Source organism: Xiphophorus couchianus, chromosome 13 (assembly GCF_001444195.1).
Source record: "Xiphophorus couchianus chromosome 13, X_couchianus-1.0, whole genome shotgun sequence".
Taxonomy (NCBI): Eukaryota; Metazoa; Chordata; class Actinopteri; order Cyprinodontiformes; family Poeciliidae; genus Xiphophorus; species Xiphophorus couchianus.
This window is the reverse complement of record NC_040240.1, coordinates 15,808,303-15,822,351: the sequence shown is the minus strand read 5'-3', so window position 1 is coordinate 15,822,351 and position 14,049 is coordinate 15,808,303. Positions and strand designations below refer to the sequence as shown.

Sequence of the window (14,049 nt, the reverse complement as noted above, 5' to 3'; positions counted from 1 at the left end):
CCGTATTTGGAGGCCTTGAGTCCTCGACGCGGCCGTCGCGGGTTCGACTCCCGGACCCGACGACATTTGCCGCATGTCTTCCCCCCCCCCCATCCTCAAAGCACGTTACCCTGCATGTTGTGCTTCAGATCTGTCTCCGCTTCAGCAAAATTTATTCAATTGATGGCTGATTAACAAGCTTTTGTTGAAGTGCCGTCACCTGAATCAGGTGTGTTCAGGAAGAAACGTAAAACGAGCAGCGCAGTGTTCCTGGAGGACGACAAGAACCTCGATTTCTAAACAATATTGCTTTGTGATTTGACCTCTGAATCAAGAAAAAGTGACTTCATTATTTTAATAAATTTAGTTTGATGTTTTTCCAGTGCTGCTTTATATTTTGGCACATAAAGCACTTTTAAATTTATCCCTGCTTTAAAATGTCTAGTGTTTAATATATTTTGTTTAGAGAGACTTCATAATCCATTTAATTTGTTTTTGGTTTGTTTTTTGGACATTTAAACGTCTTTAAGTTCCAGTGTTTACTTATCTTTCAGAGTGTGTACTGGCATTATTATGACATGTTTTAATTCTATTAACAATGGCCTCAAAATGATATTATTGTTTTTGTCGCTATAATTTCTGGGACAATTTATCACCCAGCAAAATTCAAAAGCTGACATACGCCTGCATAGATCTTTGAAATACTTGTAAGGATTACATGAAAAAGTGAATGTAACGAATCAGTGACTAGAATTGGCTAATTTCACATCTGATCTGTGGTTGGTAGATCAGATACTGAAAATACTCTTTATGTTTCTGCTCAATAAATTAAAAATTCAGATATCCCACTTCAGTCTACAAATGCATATCTAGCAGCTTCTACTTTGTTGCTCTGTTTGAGTTGAATAAAAACTTGAATATACAGTACAGACCAAAAGTTTGGACACACCTTCTAATTCAATGGGTTTTCTTTATTTTCATGACTATTTATAAGGCAAGAAATCCCACTTATTAACCTGACAGGGCAACACCTATGAAGTGAAAACCATTTCAGGTGACGACCTCTTGAAGCTCATCAAGAAAATGCAGAGTGTGTGCAAAGCAGTAATCACAGCAAAAGGTTGCTACTTTGAAGAAACTAGAATATAAGGGGTATTTTCAGTTGTTTTACACTTTTTTGTTTAGTGCATATTTCCACATGTGTTATTCATAGTTTTGATGCTTTCAGTGTGAATCTACAATGTCAATAGTCATGAAAATAAAGGAAACTCATTGAATTAAAAGGTGTGTCCAAACCTTTGGTCTGTACTGTACATGGTGGATGCGTAAAATAGATATTCTTCTTTTTCTGTTTGAGTCTAAACTACAATCTCTATCTACAAAAAAAAACGTAAGCACATTTTCTTTCATGTGTTGTAGTCCTTTGAAAAGGAGTCTGAGTCATTCAAAATCTGAACAAGCAACTCAGACCTCAAACGGTTTTAAATATGTATTGACCACAAAAAATCTGATAAGTGCATCTGAGCAAAAAGGCAAATTTTTCATTTACGTCGTAAGACTTTGGTTTCCAGTCCCAGCACATGAAACCATCATTGTTTAATAAAACAATGATGGTAGTTCACAGTGATTGTAGTCAGTGTAAGAAAGAAAAGACAAATGTTTTGTTGTTTTATTTTTGATTACAGAAGGTTGCAGATCTGAACGTTTATATGTAGAAGGCTCTGTGTGGCGCTGCAACTAGTGCAACTTCTCGTTCAGGTCAACTCACTGACAAGGTTAAGGTTTATTTATTTTTCTGCTTAAAGGAAACAAAAATACTCTTAATTTAAAGACGTTTACTGGAACATCGCTGAATCACTGCTTTGCTTCCCAACTCTAAATGATGACACCAGTGGAGGAAGCACTTCTTGTGTGTATATATAAGCTTCGTAAAGTTCTGTAACACCTTTTTCCTTTCCTTATCTCCTCAGGTGTTATTCTTTTGTAAATACTGTTATTTGTATATACTGTAAATGATGACGTCCATGGGCGGGAACCGAGCCCGGGGCAGCTGGGAGCCGACACAGGGCCAAACACAGAGCCAGACACAGCACAAGCAGAGGCCTCAGGTACGCATTCAGAGACCTGCAGAGTTTATACACACACCGACAAACTATTGGACTGGGATTATTTAGATATCAAGCTTTGTTAAAAGAATCTGCTTGATGAGTTAAACCTGATTATTGAAAACAAAACGTTAAGTTGGAGGTAGAACTAGTTACCAATATGCAAAGATAATCACTGCTTTTTATTTGTTTCAATAAATCAATAAACTTTTATTTGAAAGTTGAGTGGAAGGAAAAAAGTCAATTAAAGTCTACTAAGGAGTTTTACCTTACGTTTTATGGTGTTCACAGGGACATAATTAGAAAATCTGAGAGTTTTTCTCGTAAATTTTGTTATTTAGGTAAATATCTTCTCAGAGGTCTAAGTGCTGAGATTATTCTCTGCATTTAAAATTAACTTATTGATGATTATGTGAAAGGAACATGCAAGCTGTGATACTAATTAGTTAAATAAGAGACAGTACTTTTTGAGAACTTTCCAGTTTTTAACTTGATGAGGTTAAAATAGATTTTTCCTGTTAGTGTCTTTTGTTTGGCCCTTAAAGACAAACTGCAGCAGATTACAACAAAATTTAAGTAACTTTTAGCTTCATCTGTTTGTATTTGTACCTGGAGGCTTTATAAGCAATTGTATATAAATTACGTTCTGTTTCAACGAGAATGCAAATCTCCTATGCCGGTTGGATGCAAATGGTGGACACCTTTCTTTGTTTTTTATTACAGGCCACCGCAGAGCAGATCCGACTCGCGCAGATGATTTCAGACCACAACGACGCAGACTTTGAGGAGAAGGTTAAACAGGTAATCCCTTTTTATAGTTGCATTGTTTTTTTTTTCTGCCTTGTTTTATTGACTTGCACTATATTTGCAGTTTGCGTCTTATTGATACGTTAAGTGTTGACAATCCAGTGATCTGCTCTGTTTTTACTTTGTTGTTCCTAGTAGCAATATAAGCATTTATTTTTTCCCTTTCCCATTTTACAAAATCCAAAACTTTAGTCTATTAGTGTCATTGTTAGAATCATTTAAAAAAGAGGTCTGAAATTTTTTTAAAAGTCAGAAGTAGTTTTTTTTCTTCCACCAAATCAATTTTCGTTTCGCGATTCAAAAAAAGCACCTGATGCGTCAAGTTTGACTCGTGTGAGCTTTGAGGTCAGACGCTTAACATGTTGCTCTAGACTAGCAGCTAATGCGTCAAGACATGACATGTGTCCCACAAACCTTTCCACCATCTCCTGCATATTTCGTCTAAATAAATACGTTTATTTAACGTTTATTTAAATAAATGTTAAATAATGTTTTTGCTGGATGCATTTGGATAGCTCAAGTGCAGGGAGATATTTTCAAATAGTAAAAGTTATAACTTACTCGACATTCCAACTTCCTCGCTGATTGTTTTCCAAGCAAGGTCCTTTCTATTCCTGTCTCTGCAGTCATAACTTGATTAGTCGCAGATTATAGGACAAGAGCAAACAGCAACAATCTTCCAGTTTTTGGGTTTTTTTTTTCTGAAGTCCTGTCGGAAAATGCATCATGTGTTGGTTGGCACGTTGTGTAGAGTGGTGAAAGATCAGATTTTTCAACTCCAGTGAAAGGCCCAAAAGTTTTCAAGTAACGCAACCCTTGACGCGCCCCTGACGTGCCCTTGAAGCTCCCTTTATGCGCTTCCACATAGACTTTGAGTCTAAATCAGACGCGCCTGACCTGTTTGGTGTGAACGCACCATAAGACAGCTTCTAGAAATTGGTTCTATGAGAAGTAAAAATACAGCTCAGTTCCCAAAAAATGTTTTCCTTTTTAGAGGATCACAGTGTGAGGAGGCACTTTATTGCTATTTTTGCTTTTCTTGAAAATTTCATATCTTAATTTGACCATTTTTTTTATAAAGGTGATTTTAAACCATATTATTTATCTGAGCTGCACTGCTGACTATAAATCCATATTTACTGTTGGGGCTGCAGGCAGCAGCAGCTGTGTTTCTTTCAGCTTTTATTTCTTTTGGTCACGTGTCTTTTCTCAGCATTTTATGCATTCCACATGGAGAAGCTGCCAGAGCAGTTTTGCTCCAAAACAGAAACCTCAAGAACAAATCCTAACTGTGCAGTTGACTTTATTAAATATAGATTTTAGACTGGCTGCATCACACGGTTTTTAGGAAAAGTTAACATTGCCTGGAGATATTTAGCCTGATGGTATCTATTAATGGAGCTACAAATGGATCTTCGTGAGAGGAGATATCCTCACCAACACCTGATATTCAACTTTAAATCAGCAGTAGCATATTCTCTGTTAAACTTTCATTGCTGTACTTGTACAAGTACCTACAATTTTTTTGGCATAATCATAACAAGAACCACATAAATCTAGGCGTGGGTTCATCTCTGTTCTCATTGTTGCACCGCTTCTCTCTCAGCTGGTTGACATCACAGGCAAGGACCAGGATGAATCCATGATCGCGCTGCACGACAGCAACGGGGACGTCAACAGAGCTATTAACGTGTTGCTGGAGGGCAGCCCGGACACTGTGAGTACTCTCTCTGTTTAAGACGCAGCCTCTGGAGAAATCAGTGCCACCCAGGCTTAAATCGCACTTGGTGCGGAAAATTTACTTATCATTTCTCTTTTGCAGCGCAGCTTGGCATTTGTTAGGGCGATATTCCACTTTTTATGAAGAATTGTTGATAGAAAAGGATGCATAGAAAAGTTATCTAAAGACATTTTTTTTCTCTTTCTAGTTTGTTGTTGATTTTTTTTTTTAAGTTTTCATATCTTTTGGTATAATTTAGTATAATAAAGAGCTGAATGCCAGAGTTAATAGACAGTAAATGTTTTCCAGATAATATCTGAAAAAGAAAATTGTGTGAAATAATTGTACTTCCACTAGGGCAGCAACTAACAATCGATTATTCAGACCATCAATCGGATAAAAGTTTTTCATTTAACCACATTAGCCTTTTTATAGAGTATTAGAAATAATATAAAAAATGCATATAAACCCCCTTAAATATATAATTGCCTAAAATGCAATAACAGCATTCCTTTAGTGAATTTTTGGGGTAGAACCTATTTAGTTTTTTATTTCCCTTATATGCAAAATGTATATATTTTGTACAGTTTTGACTCAATTACTGCTCTGTGTAGTTTTTTTTCCCCGCAATTGGCTTTTATAGTCCAGTTAACGATTATTTCAATAATCGATTCATCAAAATTAATCTGATTGTTTCAGCCTTTGACTTAATTCCTTTCCAGTTATCTAAAAAATGGGTGGCCAAGTCCAATTCACTCGAGAGCTATTGTCCTGCATCTGATCTCCAAAACACTTAAATCATTGCTAACAGGTTTCTGCACAGCTGAATATCTGCTGCTTCATGCAGTTTCGACTGGATTAGTCCAAAATGGAAAGTTGTTTCCTAAAAGGGATCGTCTGTATCACCTGCGTCCAAATAAGACTGTTTCCAGAAATGTTTTCATCCACATAGAGACAAAAAGAACAACCAAAAATGATGTTTTCACTCCTTCAGGCCTGTAGGTGAAGGCCTGAAGGGCCCATAACATGACGTATGGGATATGCACATAAAGACTCCACATTTTGTAGAAGTTTTTGCAGAACATTTACATGAAATCAACCATTGTTTTTGTCACCTATGACGCGATTGGTGTCGTCAGTCAGATTAGAGTTTCATTCTACAGTTCTAAACATATTTCACAAATTTGCAAGAACATCTAGAACCAGTTTCTAAAAAAATGTTTTGTCTGCTAAGAAAATTACAAACTTTAGAAAAAAATGTCATAGCTCTTGAGTTCTGGTCTTGGCCACTCTTGTTCTAGCAATTGTATCCATCCACCCACTCACTTTTTCATCAGTTTTTGTCAATTTTTCCATCTTGCTGTCCATCTGTTTGCCTGCTATCCATCTTATTTGGTTTGATCTTTCTGTCTGTCCATTTTTTTCATCTGTGCTTGTTTCTTTCAGTCTGTTGATCAATATCCATCTATTCATCCTTTTCCATTATTTTATCCCTTTTCCAGCTTTTCCATTTTCCATTCATCAATTTTTCCAGTTTTTTATTTCTGTTTTTGAAAGCGTAAGCGCTCTGGAATCTCAAAACGTTGAAATTGGGCTTGAAATGCGATATAAAGATGATCCCAAATAACTGCACAGACAATTGTAGCTGAATATTAACAGAAACTGAAACCGTAAAGTAGTGGAAATGCATCAGAATAATCTCAGTTTAATTGCAGAGTCATTAAGGAGCAATTTCGTCTTGCTTAAGTGAAAGGATCTGCAGCCAGTGTTGGCCCACATAATTGAAGATCTGCCATTGGCAACAGAAACAGAAGTGTTATTCAGCCCTGCATCTTTCATTTAGATTTATTCTTCTACTAAAATCAACATTTATCCACCAGCTGTGTGACCATCCGACCAGTTGTCCTGCAGTAAATGCCAAGCACAGATAAACCACAGATAACTTCACGACCCCCAACAATGGCTGGAAGGAGAAACATTTTAACCCTGTTTTCATTTCTCCAGGACTCCTGGGAAATGGTAGGGAAGAAGAAAGGAATGTCTGGGCAGAAGGAAATCAGCCAGCCGGAAACCGGTGAGGAAGGAAAAGAGAACAGAGAGAAAGGTGGAGAGAAAGATGCTGCACGTCGTCGAGGTGGCGCTCCACGGAAAGGCCGCGGATTGAGCAGAGGACGAGAGTGTATGTTTATACTTTGCAAATTTAAACCTCTCCTCTTTATGTTTAATCACATTTTATTCCCATGCTTCTGGTTTGCTTTGTGATAGTTATAATAAACTGTTTTTTATGCATTTATGATTTTCACAAATCTAAACATAAACTGAACACCTTTAGATTCTTAAATTTGTGAAACCAGGTATTAAATAATTCCAGCTGAAAGTTCATGCACAAGGAATTATCAAAGTTGTAGTTCCTTGTAAAAATATTCTTACTTTACTTAACATTTTCACATTTTATTTTAGACTTTATTTTTATTCGTTTTTAACCATACAAGTACGTACAATCAAACATGAAGGTTAGGGCAGGTAGCAGACAGTCACACTGAACATTTCCACATTTTGATGACATGAAGAAGGAGAATATATGGGTTTAAAAAATTTATTGCAAGTAAAAATGTTAAGCCATGGCACACGTTTTTATTGAGACCCATTTTCTATGACACACCAAAATAAAATCATGGTTCACCTAATTGTTTACTAATTGGTAAATATCCCACCTGTGTGGTGTATATGTGTATGACACAACTGCAAACCTGCTTCAACATGGTGAAATCAGCTGGCGAAAATGGCAACATTTTGGAAACCTTGCATCATTTTCCCCCCCACATTTTGCTTTGTGTTGGTCTACCTCACAAGGTCCCAATAATACAAAGATTTGTAGCTTTGAGACGAAACTTGCTAAATGTTCAAGGTCTATTGAGTGCTTTTGCAAGGCTCTGTTCAATTTGTGTTAACATTAAAAATAAAGATATAAATGAGTTTTTCCTTCCAGTAGTTGTTAGAAGCAAAAATATTTCCCTCTGAGCTTTCTATTGACCATCTGACACGTTTCTGTCCAATCTTTTATTCATATTTCCATATTTTTTAGTCTTTAAATCAGTAAGGTGTGTAGTTAAATATTTGCCCCTCTTGTTTGGATGTTCCTGATATTATATGAGAGACTAAAGTTGGCGAAATCGACGCATAATCCCTGAACTACAAACTTGTTTTTCATTTTGATTTGATTTTCTGATTTCTATAAATCATAAAATCTCCTCTTTCTGCTAGCGTCCCAGTAATATGTGACTCATTTTGAAGTTACCTTTCCTGGGGAATGTGTGCACTGCGGTGTTGTAATCCAATACCGGCCTTTCTCTGTATAATTGCAGTCCGTGGCCAGGAGAATGGCTTGGATGGAGGCAAAGCTGGAGTGGCTGGACGAGGAGCAGAACGAGGCAGAAGAGGCAGGGGCAGAGGAAGGGCAACTGTTGGTAAGCAATTTTCTAGAAAAAGTCATTTTTGTTCAAATGACGCCTCTGATGCTTTTCTTTCTAATAACAAAAGTTAAATATGCACTTGTTTTGTTTTCTCCAGCGGTATCCGGACGGAGAGGAGGCAGATTTTCGGCACAAGCCATGGGGTAAGGGACAACTGCCTTTTGTTTCACTTTTACCTGTTGCCATAGTCACCAGAAAGCATGACCCCAGTCTATTGTTGGGCCTTAATCGGAAGGTGGGAGAAAAACTTTATCCAATGAGAGAGAGCAGCGTGGGATGAGCATTTCTACGGAGAGCGTAGCGTCTAAAAATCTCATTCAGAAAAAAAATCTGCATTTATCGGCATCTTAGCGTTTTAGTTTCAGCAACTGGCTGATCTGTGTCACAGGATTGACAAAAGTATTTGTGATGGGATTCCTAATGGGTAATGTTGCACTGAATTTGGATTAAACAGGTATGAATAAAGTGGATGGCAATGTTTCTTCTTTTTTTTTTTTTTTTTTTTTACACACTTACAGATCTTATGTTGTAAATCCTTTCAGAGTCTGCCTCAAATCTAGACTGTGGCTTTCGTGATTGAGGTCAGGAGCTGTGCGGTTTCCTCCTCAGAAGCCTAAATCAAATTTTCTCTCTCACTGAAACCAAGCATTGAATTAGGACATGAAAGCCTGGGTAGCATTACAACGAGTGTATGTTCATGTACGGTGTGCTGCCAGAGAGAAACCAGAATAACGTAACCGAAAGCTTTTCAGTAATTTAGGGATTTGCTGTAAGAGGTTTAAGTGGTACAACAAACAATTACATAATGTTTCACTAGATCTTCGGAGTCTGTATTCCAAGACATTTGGAAAATGCTCAACAGTTTTAGGCATATTTCACTTTTGTATTCAGTATGAGTGTATATAAATCATAATTTTTTTAAGTTTTCGATTTGTATTTGGGCTTGTAACTCATGATAGCAAAATTAAACTCCATAAAATGTGGGAAAAAATACATCTGGTACCAAGTAGTAAAGTAGTAATTTCACAAAGCAAATGTTTTTACGCCAGTTCATAAAATCGAGGAGAAATGTTGTCAGAGAGAGGCTTGGATACCTAACAAACTGGCACCCTACTGGGAAATTTTAAGTCTTCTTCATTTACTTAATTGTGGCAAACGACGTAATTGAAAAATACTTAAATTCTGGCTACATTCAGGTAGATAATCTGATATCTGATCAGCTGCGGATTGCATCAGTGCAACAACCATGTCGGAATACTTGCGTTAATGAGTTGAGCAGTGTTTTTGTAAAACATAGCAATGAATGGAAGCAGCTGAAAGTCTCATTTCAACACATAATCAGTGTGGGTTTAGTTGAGTAGATCTGCACTGCATGTATCTATGTGCACGCTCTATTTAATTAGAAAACCTCATGAATAATTAACCAATCACAACCAGCAAATCAAAATACTGCATCAACCAGCAGATATTACTAAGCAAACATTTTTATGTAGGAAAAAACATGAAAACTTCATACAATAAATACTTTCAGTTTCTACCCTAAAAATATTTAATTATGCATTCAGATATACTTATTCATTATTGTGCATTTTAGGTAATATTTCTTCTAAGTTACTTTACCTTTAAATGTTCCCAGTGTTACATAGCTTGTTTTCAGATCCATCAACTGATTACGTAATTAGGATTTAAACAAAGTGCAAAAATGTATATGTATTTTAATTGTTTTGTTTCTCTTTTTAAATACTCTGTTGTCGGTGTTTAAGTGTCATCAATATTGTTTTCCGGTAGAGTCATATTTTCAAATGTCTTGTCAACTTTTAAAATTTTTGGGTATGAAAACACAGGTTTTCTGGGGAAAGTTTTGGTTGTAATTATAAAAGAAAAAAGTAGTTTCCCCTAATTAACTATCACTTTTGGTTATCAAATTTACTTTTTCTACTTGAGGTTTCACACAAGGAGCCTGGAAACCAACATTCTGGCTCTGATTTTATTTTTTAATTAGGGTGACCTGACCTCAAACGATCCGTCTTTATGTAAAACCTTCCTACGTTCCATCAGGAGTGGAAAAACGAGCTTCAAATGAACCTTAACTAAAACTACTTTCAAAATTGCACAGAAATCTTTTTTTTTTCTTATTGCAAAATGACTCTAGTGCAGGGGTGCATAATACGTCGATCGACTTGTCGATCGCGGGAAGGTTTTGAGTCGATCTCGGCAGTAGGTGACAAACTGAACCGCCAGGAAGCTAAAACCAGCACTTTCTCTTCTGACAGACTTATCAGAATATTCACTAAGATCCTAAACGTTTCATTAAAGAATAATAATTTTTTAAAAAATCAATAAAATGTGTTAAAATTAATAATCTCAGTAATTATTGTTTCAACAAGGTGTTGCGGAATTCAGTGCATTTCAGTTCCATTAACAAAAAAAAAAGGGACTCAAAGACCGACTGACTAGCAGAGCAGGAGTTTAAATTAGCTAATCAACCGTCGCTGTGTTCATGAGAGGCTTATTAATAATCGAGAAATAAATATCAAGCCTGGAAACCTGATATTGTAACGGACTGAATGTTATGTTTTTAAATGTAATCTCTGCTCGGCTTGCGGGGCGCAGGCGGTTGCCACGGCAATCGGTGTGCTAAAACGACAGAGAGGAGAGCAAGAATGTAGGAGTGGTTTTGAATTGATCACCTGTTCGGGTTATTTCACCTTTGTTTACCTGTGCTGTGGCGCATTACAGCGGCTGTAGTTTCTGAACGTTCAATAAACGACAAATTTGGACTAATTAATTACCTTGTTTGTTTGTAAGCATAAGTCACTCACAACAAACATTAAATAGGACAAATATATTCAATTAAGTTTTACCAAACAAATGGCTTCTACCGTGGTAATTATGTGAAATTAAATGAATTATATCCCAACTTCAGAAGATTTGCCTTTACCTTTCCAGAGCTCTTTGGTTCCTCCTATCAGTCTGTAGCTTCTCATATTGACGTCATCAAACCAAATTTCAGATCTACCATAACTGACTGACACCTGCTGGCTTCAGGTTTGCAACCAGCTTCTGACTGAGAAACCAGTAACCTCCTCCCAGTCTCAGAATCTCACGGAGGAAGAAAGATACTGCATTAGGTTTTCTATCACTTCATTATTTCTGCGATAACTGATGTATATTCGTATATAAAATAAGTCAATAGGGTTTAATTTACAATTTTTATGTCGTGTCATGAGGTGAGGCTGAGAGAAAAAGTAGATCTTGGTCTCAAAACGTTTGGGCGCTACACTGCTCTAGTGACTGAAGTAAAAGCTGTACAGCTGGTTCATCACCAAACCTCCACTGTGCTTCTGTATTTAGTTTAACTTTCAGTTGCTTTGGATGACTGCATCTGTTCCCCAGTAGCTTTAAACGCATCATGATGAAAAATAATCTGATCTCCAGTGGAAAAGAAATATGACATCCTTAACTGCTGTCCTGTTTAATAAGAGAAACCTGAATGCCAGAATCAGAAATTATTTTCTCTGTTTCTTTATGTAGAAAACACTTGAAGTTCGACCGTGGGTTTGTTTCCTTAAGACGAGACTGTGTCTTTGTTTGGAAGGATCTTATGCAGATAATGAAAGTGTTTTGACTGGTTTGACTTGTTGCTGTTGGTCATAACTCCAGTTTGCCCATGGTGGGATTTTTCTCACTTTGCACAAATAAGACTTGCATCAATCAGTAGAAGCTACAAGAACACAACATAGCTGATGTTTTTGATATTTACTTCTGACTTTTTATTTATGCACAGTCAGAAAAAAACGTCTGATTTTCTGCTTCAACTTCATTGTGTCTGTAATTTTACCTAGGTGTAAAATCACAAATTGATATTATTTTAATGAGCTGTAAAGGTGACCTGTTGTGCAAAATTCAAATCTTGTATGTTTTTTACTTACATTTGAGTTTCTACTGCTTCTAAAAACAACCCAAGTGCTGAAAAGAACCACACAGATGTGTTTTAGCAATAAGTTATTTTTTGTTATCTGGAAAGTGGGCCGTTTCAAAAACCTTCCAAATGTAACGCTACTAGTTAACAGGCACTGCCCGTCACCTAGCAACCCCAGCGAGGTTCCGCCTGTTACTTAGCAACCCCAGCAGAGTTGCTACTGTTACCTAGCAACCTCAGTGGAACTCCAGTGCGTTTGGTCAGCTGGTTTTACCGCTGCATTCGCTGTTCAATGGCTGCTGGAAAAGTCTAGTGTTTTGCTGTTGATTTACCTTTCAGAAACCATTTGCTGCATTCTTGTTGGTTGTGCAAGGGGTTCTATTAATGCTTTTCAAAGATGAACAATTATATAATTGCGCATCTGTTTGCAGCCATTTTCACGTGCGAGTGTAAACGTTGAATTATAAGCAGATTATCTGGATTTAAAGTGACAGGAGTCCCTAAAATATCTCATTTGAAAGGAGTTAAAAATAGGTAGACTTGACAAGACTAAAATCTCATTTTCTAAGAATGGATTTTGTGCAAATAAAAAAACTGAGAAGGACATGTTTTGTATCGTCCATAGACCTATCCTAACCTGTTCAAAGAAGCATAGGTCACCTTTGAAGACCGAGCTGTTTCCTTTTTGTGCAGCCTCTGCAGTTTTTTGTCTGCACATGTTCTCGGTTCTCAACTTTTCTCCGCATTTCCCAGAACTTTCAACCCTGCAGACTATGCTGAGTCAGCCCAGACAGAGGAAAACTATGGAGGAGGCAGTACCTGGAACAACACAGGAAGCGTGGAGTTAGAGGAGGGAGCAAGTAAGTACATTCAGTAAGAAAGGCTACAAATGAAAAATATTCTCTTTTTGACTTTTTTTAAAATCTTTGGAATATTCTGCAGGAGAGGGAACAAATTACCCACCTATGTTTGAATCTGCACCCGGTAAGGCCGTCTGTTCTCTTTTTTTAAATGTGCTTTTATTGTTTTAGAGGCATTGGTTAAATTGTCTTTGGCTGACAGCTCCATGGAGACCTGCCACAGAGGAATGGGGAACCGAGGACTGGAATGAGGATGTGAGTGTTTCAGGACATAGCTGTTCACATTTTACAGTTTTACAAAGAAATGCCTTGGTTTTATGGTTTGAACCTCATGAAAACCTGATATTTTAACAAGGGCGTGGAAAATATTGAGATCCACTGATGGTTTCTATACAATCAGGGAAAGTTAATTTCAGTGTTGTCAGGTTCTAGAAAAAAAAGAGTGTGTGAAAATGTTTTCTAGAGTTGATTCCCACTCTCTAAAAATGTATTATCCTTTCCTTTCCTTTTTTTTGTTCTTCTTCATGTTCTTTTTTCTCTTTTTAAGGCCTTTCTCCCTGTAGTGCTTTCTGTCTTCCCTGTACTCTTCTTTTCCTCCTCGCCTTTTGATGCTTTCTTCTGCCTTACCTTTATATCCTACCTCTGTTTTTGTCCCTCCTTTCACCTTTGTTGCCCTTCTCTTTTTATTCTTCCAAATTTCTTTTTTTTTCTTTCCTTCTGTCTTTTGCTGCATCATCCCTTCATTCTTTTCCTTGTCCTTCTCTCCTTGTGGTTCTTTCTTTGTCTCTTCCTTTCTGTCTTTGCTCCTTGCATCCTTTTTTTTTCTTGTCTTTTCCATCCTTGTCCTCATTTCTTATCTTGTACTTTTGCCTCACCTTCCCCTTTTTTCCTCTCTTCTTCCTTCCAGTTTCAGTTTTTTAGACTTCACATTTTATTTATTTCAAAATGAACACAAACCCCCTGATAACTCTGGAAAGTTGGATCTGAAAAAATGTAATTTTTTTGTTTACTTCCAAATGCAAACTGTCCAATCCTCCTCCTCTTCTCTTCCTCAGCTGTCAGAGACCAAGATTTTTACAGCTTCCAACGTTGCATCGGTTCCTGCGCCTCAAGAGAATGTCACAATCACCAAAGGACAGAGGTTGGGTTTTATTTTAGTTGATTTTGGATGATTACATTTTAT

General features: G+C 37.0%; 1 protein-coding gene across 7 annotated transcripts in view; it reads left to right on the top strand.

Annotated features, from left to right (window-relative positions):
- ubap2l (ubiquitin associated protein 2-like) overlaps positions 1–14,049 on the top strand; it is a 34,088-nt gene that overhangs the window by 3,023 nt on the left and 17,016 nt on the right. For 5 of the 7 annotated variants that reach the window (XM_028035205.1, XM_028035210.1, XM_028035207.1 and 2 more), the window contains exons 2-11: positions 1,950–2,087; positions 2,808–2,885; positions 4,498–4,608; positions 6,616–6,790; positions 7,977–8,078; positions 8,182–8,227; positions 12,760–12,866; positions 12,937–12,990; positions 13,069–13,121; positions 13,922–14,007. In XM_028035205.1, the coding sequence (XP_027891006.1) occupies positions 1,992–2,087; positions 2,808–2,885; positions 4,498–4,608; positions 6,616–6,790; positions 7,977–8,078; positions 8,182–8,227; positions 12,760–12,866; positions 12,937–12,990; positions 13,069–13,121; positions 13,922–14,007 (908 nt within the window). In that variant the 5' untranslated portion in view covers positions 1,950–1,991. The remainder of the gene's footprint in view (positions 1–1,949; positions 2,088–2,807; positions 2,886–4,497; positions 4,609–6,615; positions 6,791–7,976; positions 8,079–8,181; positions 8,228–12,759; positions 12,867–12,936; positions 12,991–13,068; positions 13,122–13,921; positions 14,008–14,049) is intronic. The other 2 variants (XM_028035211.1, XM_028035208.1) reach the window with 1 other exon arrangement.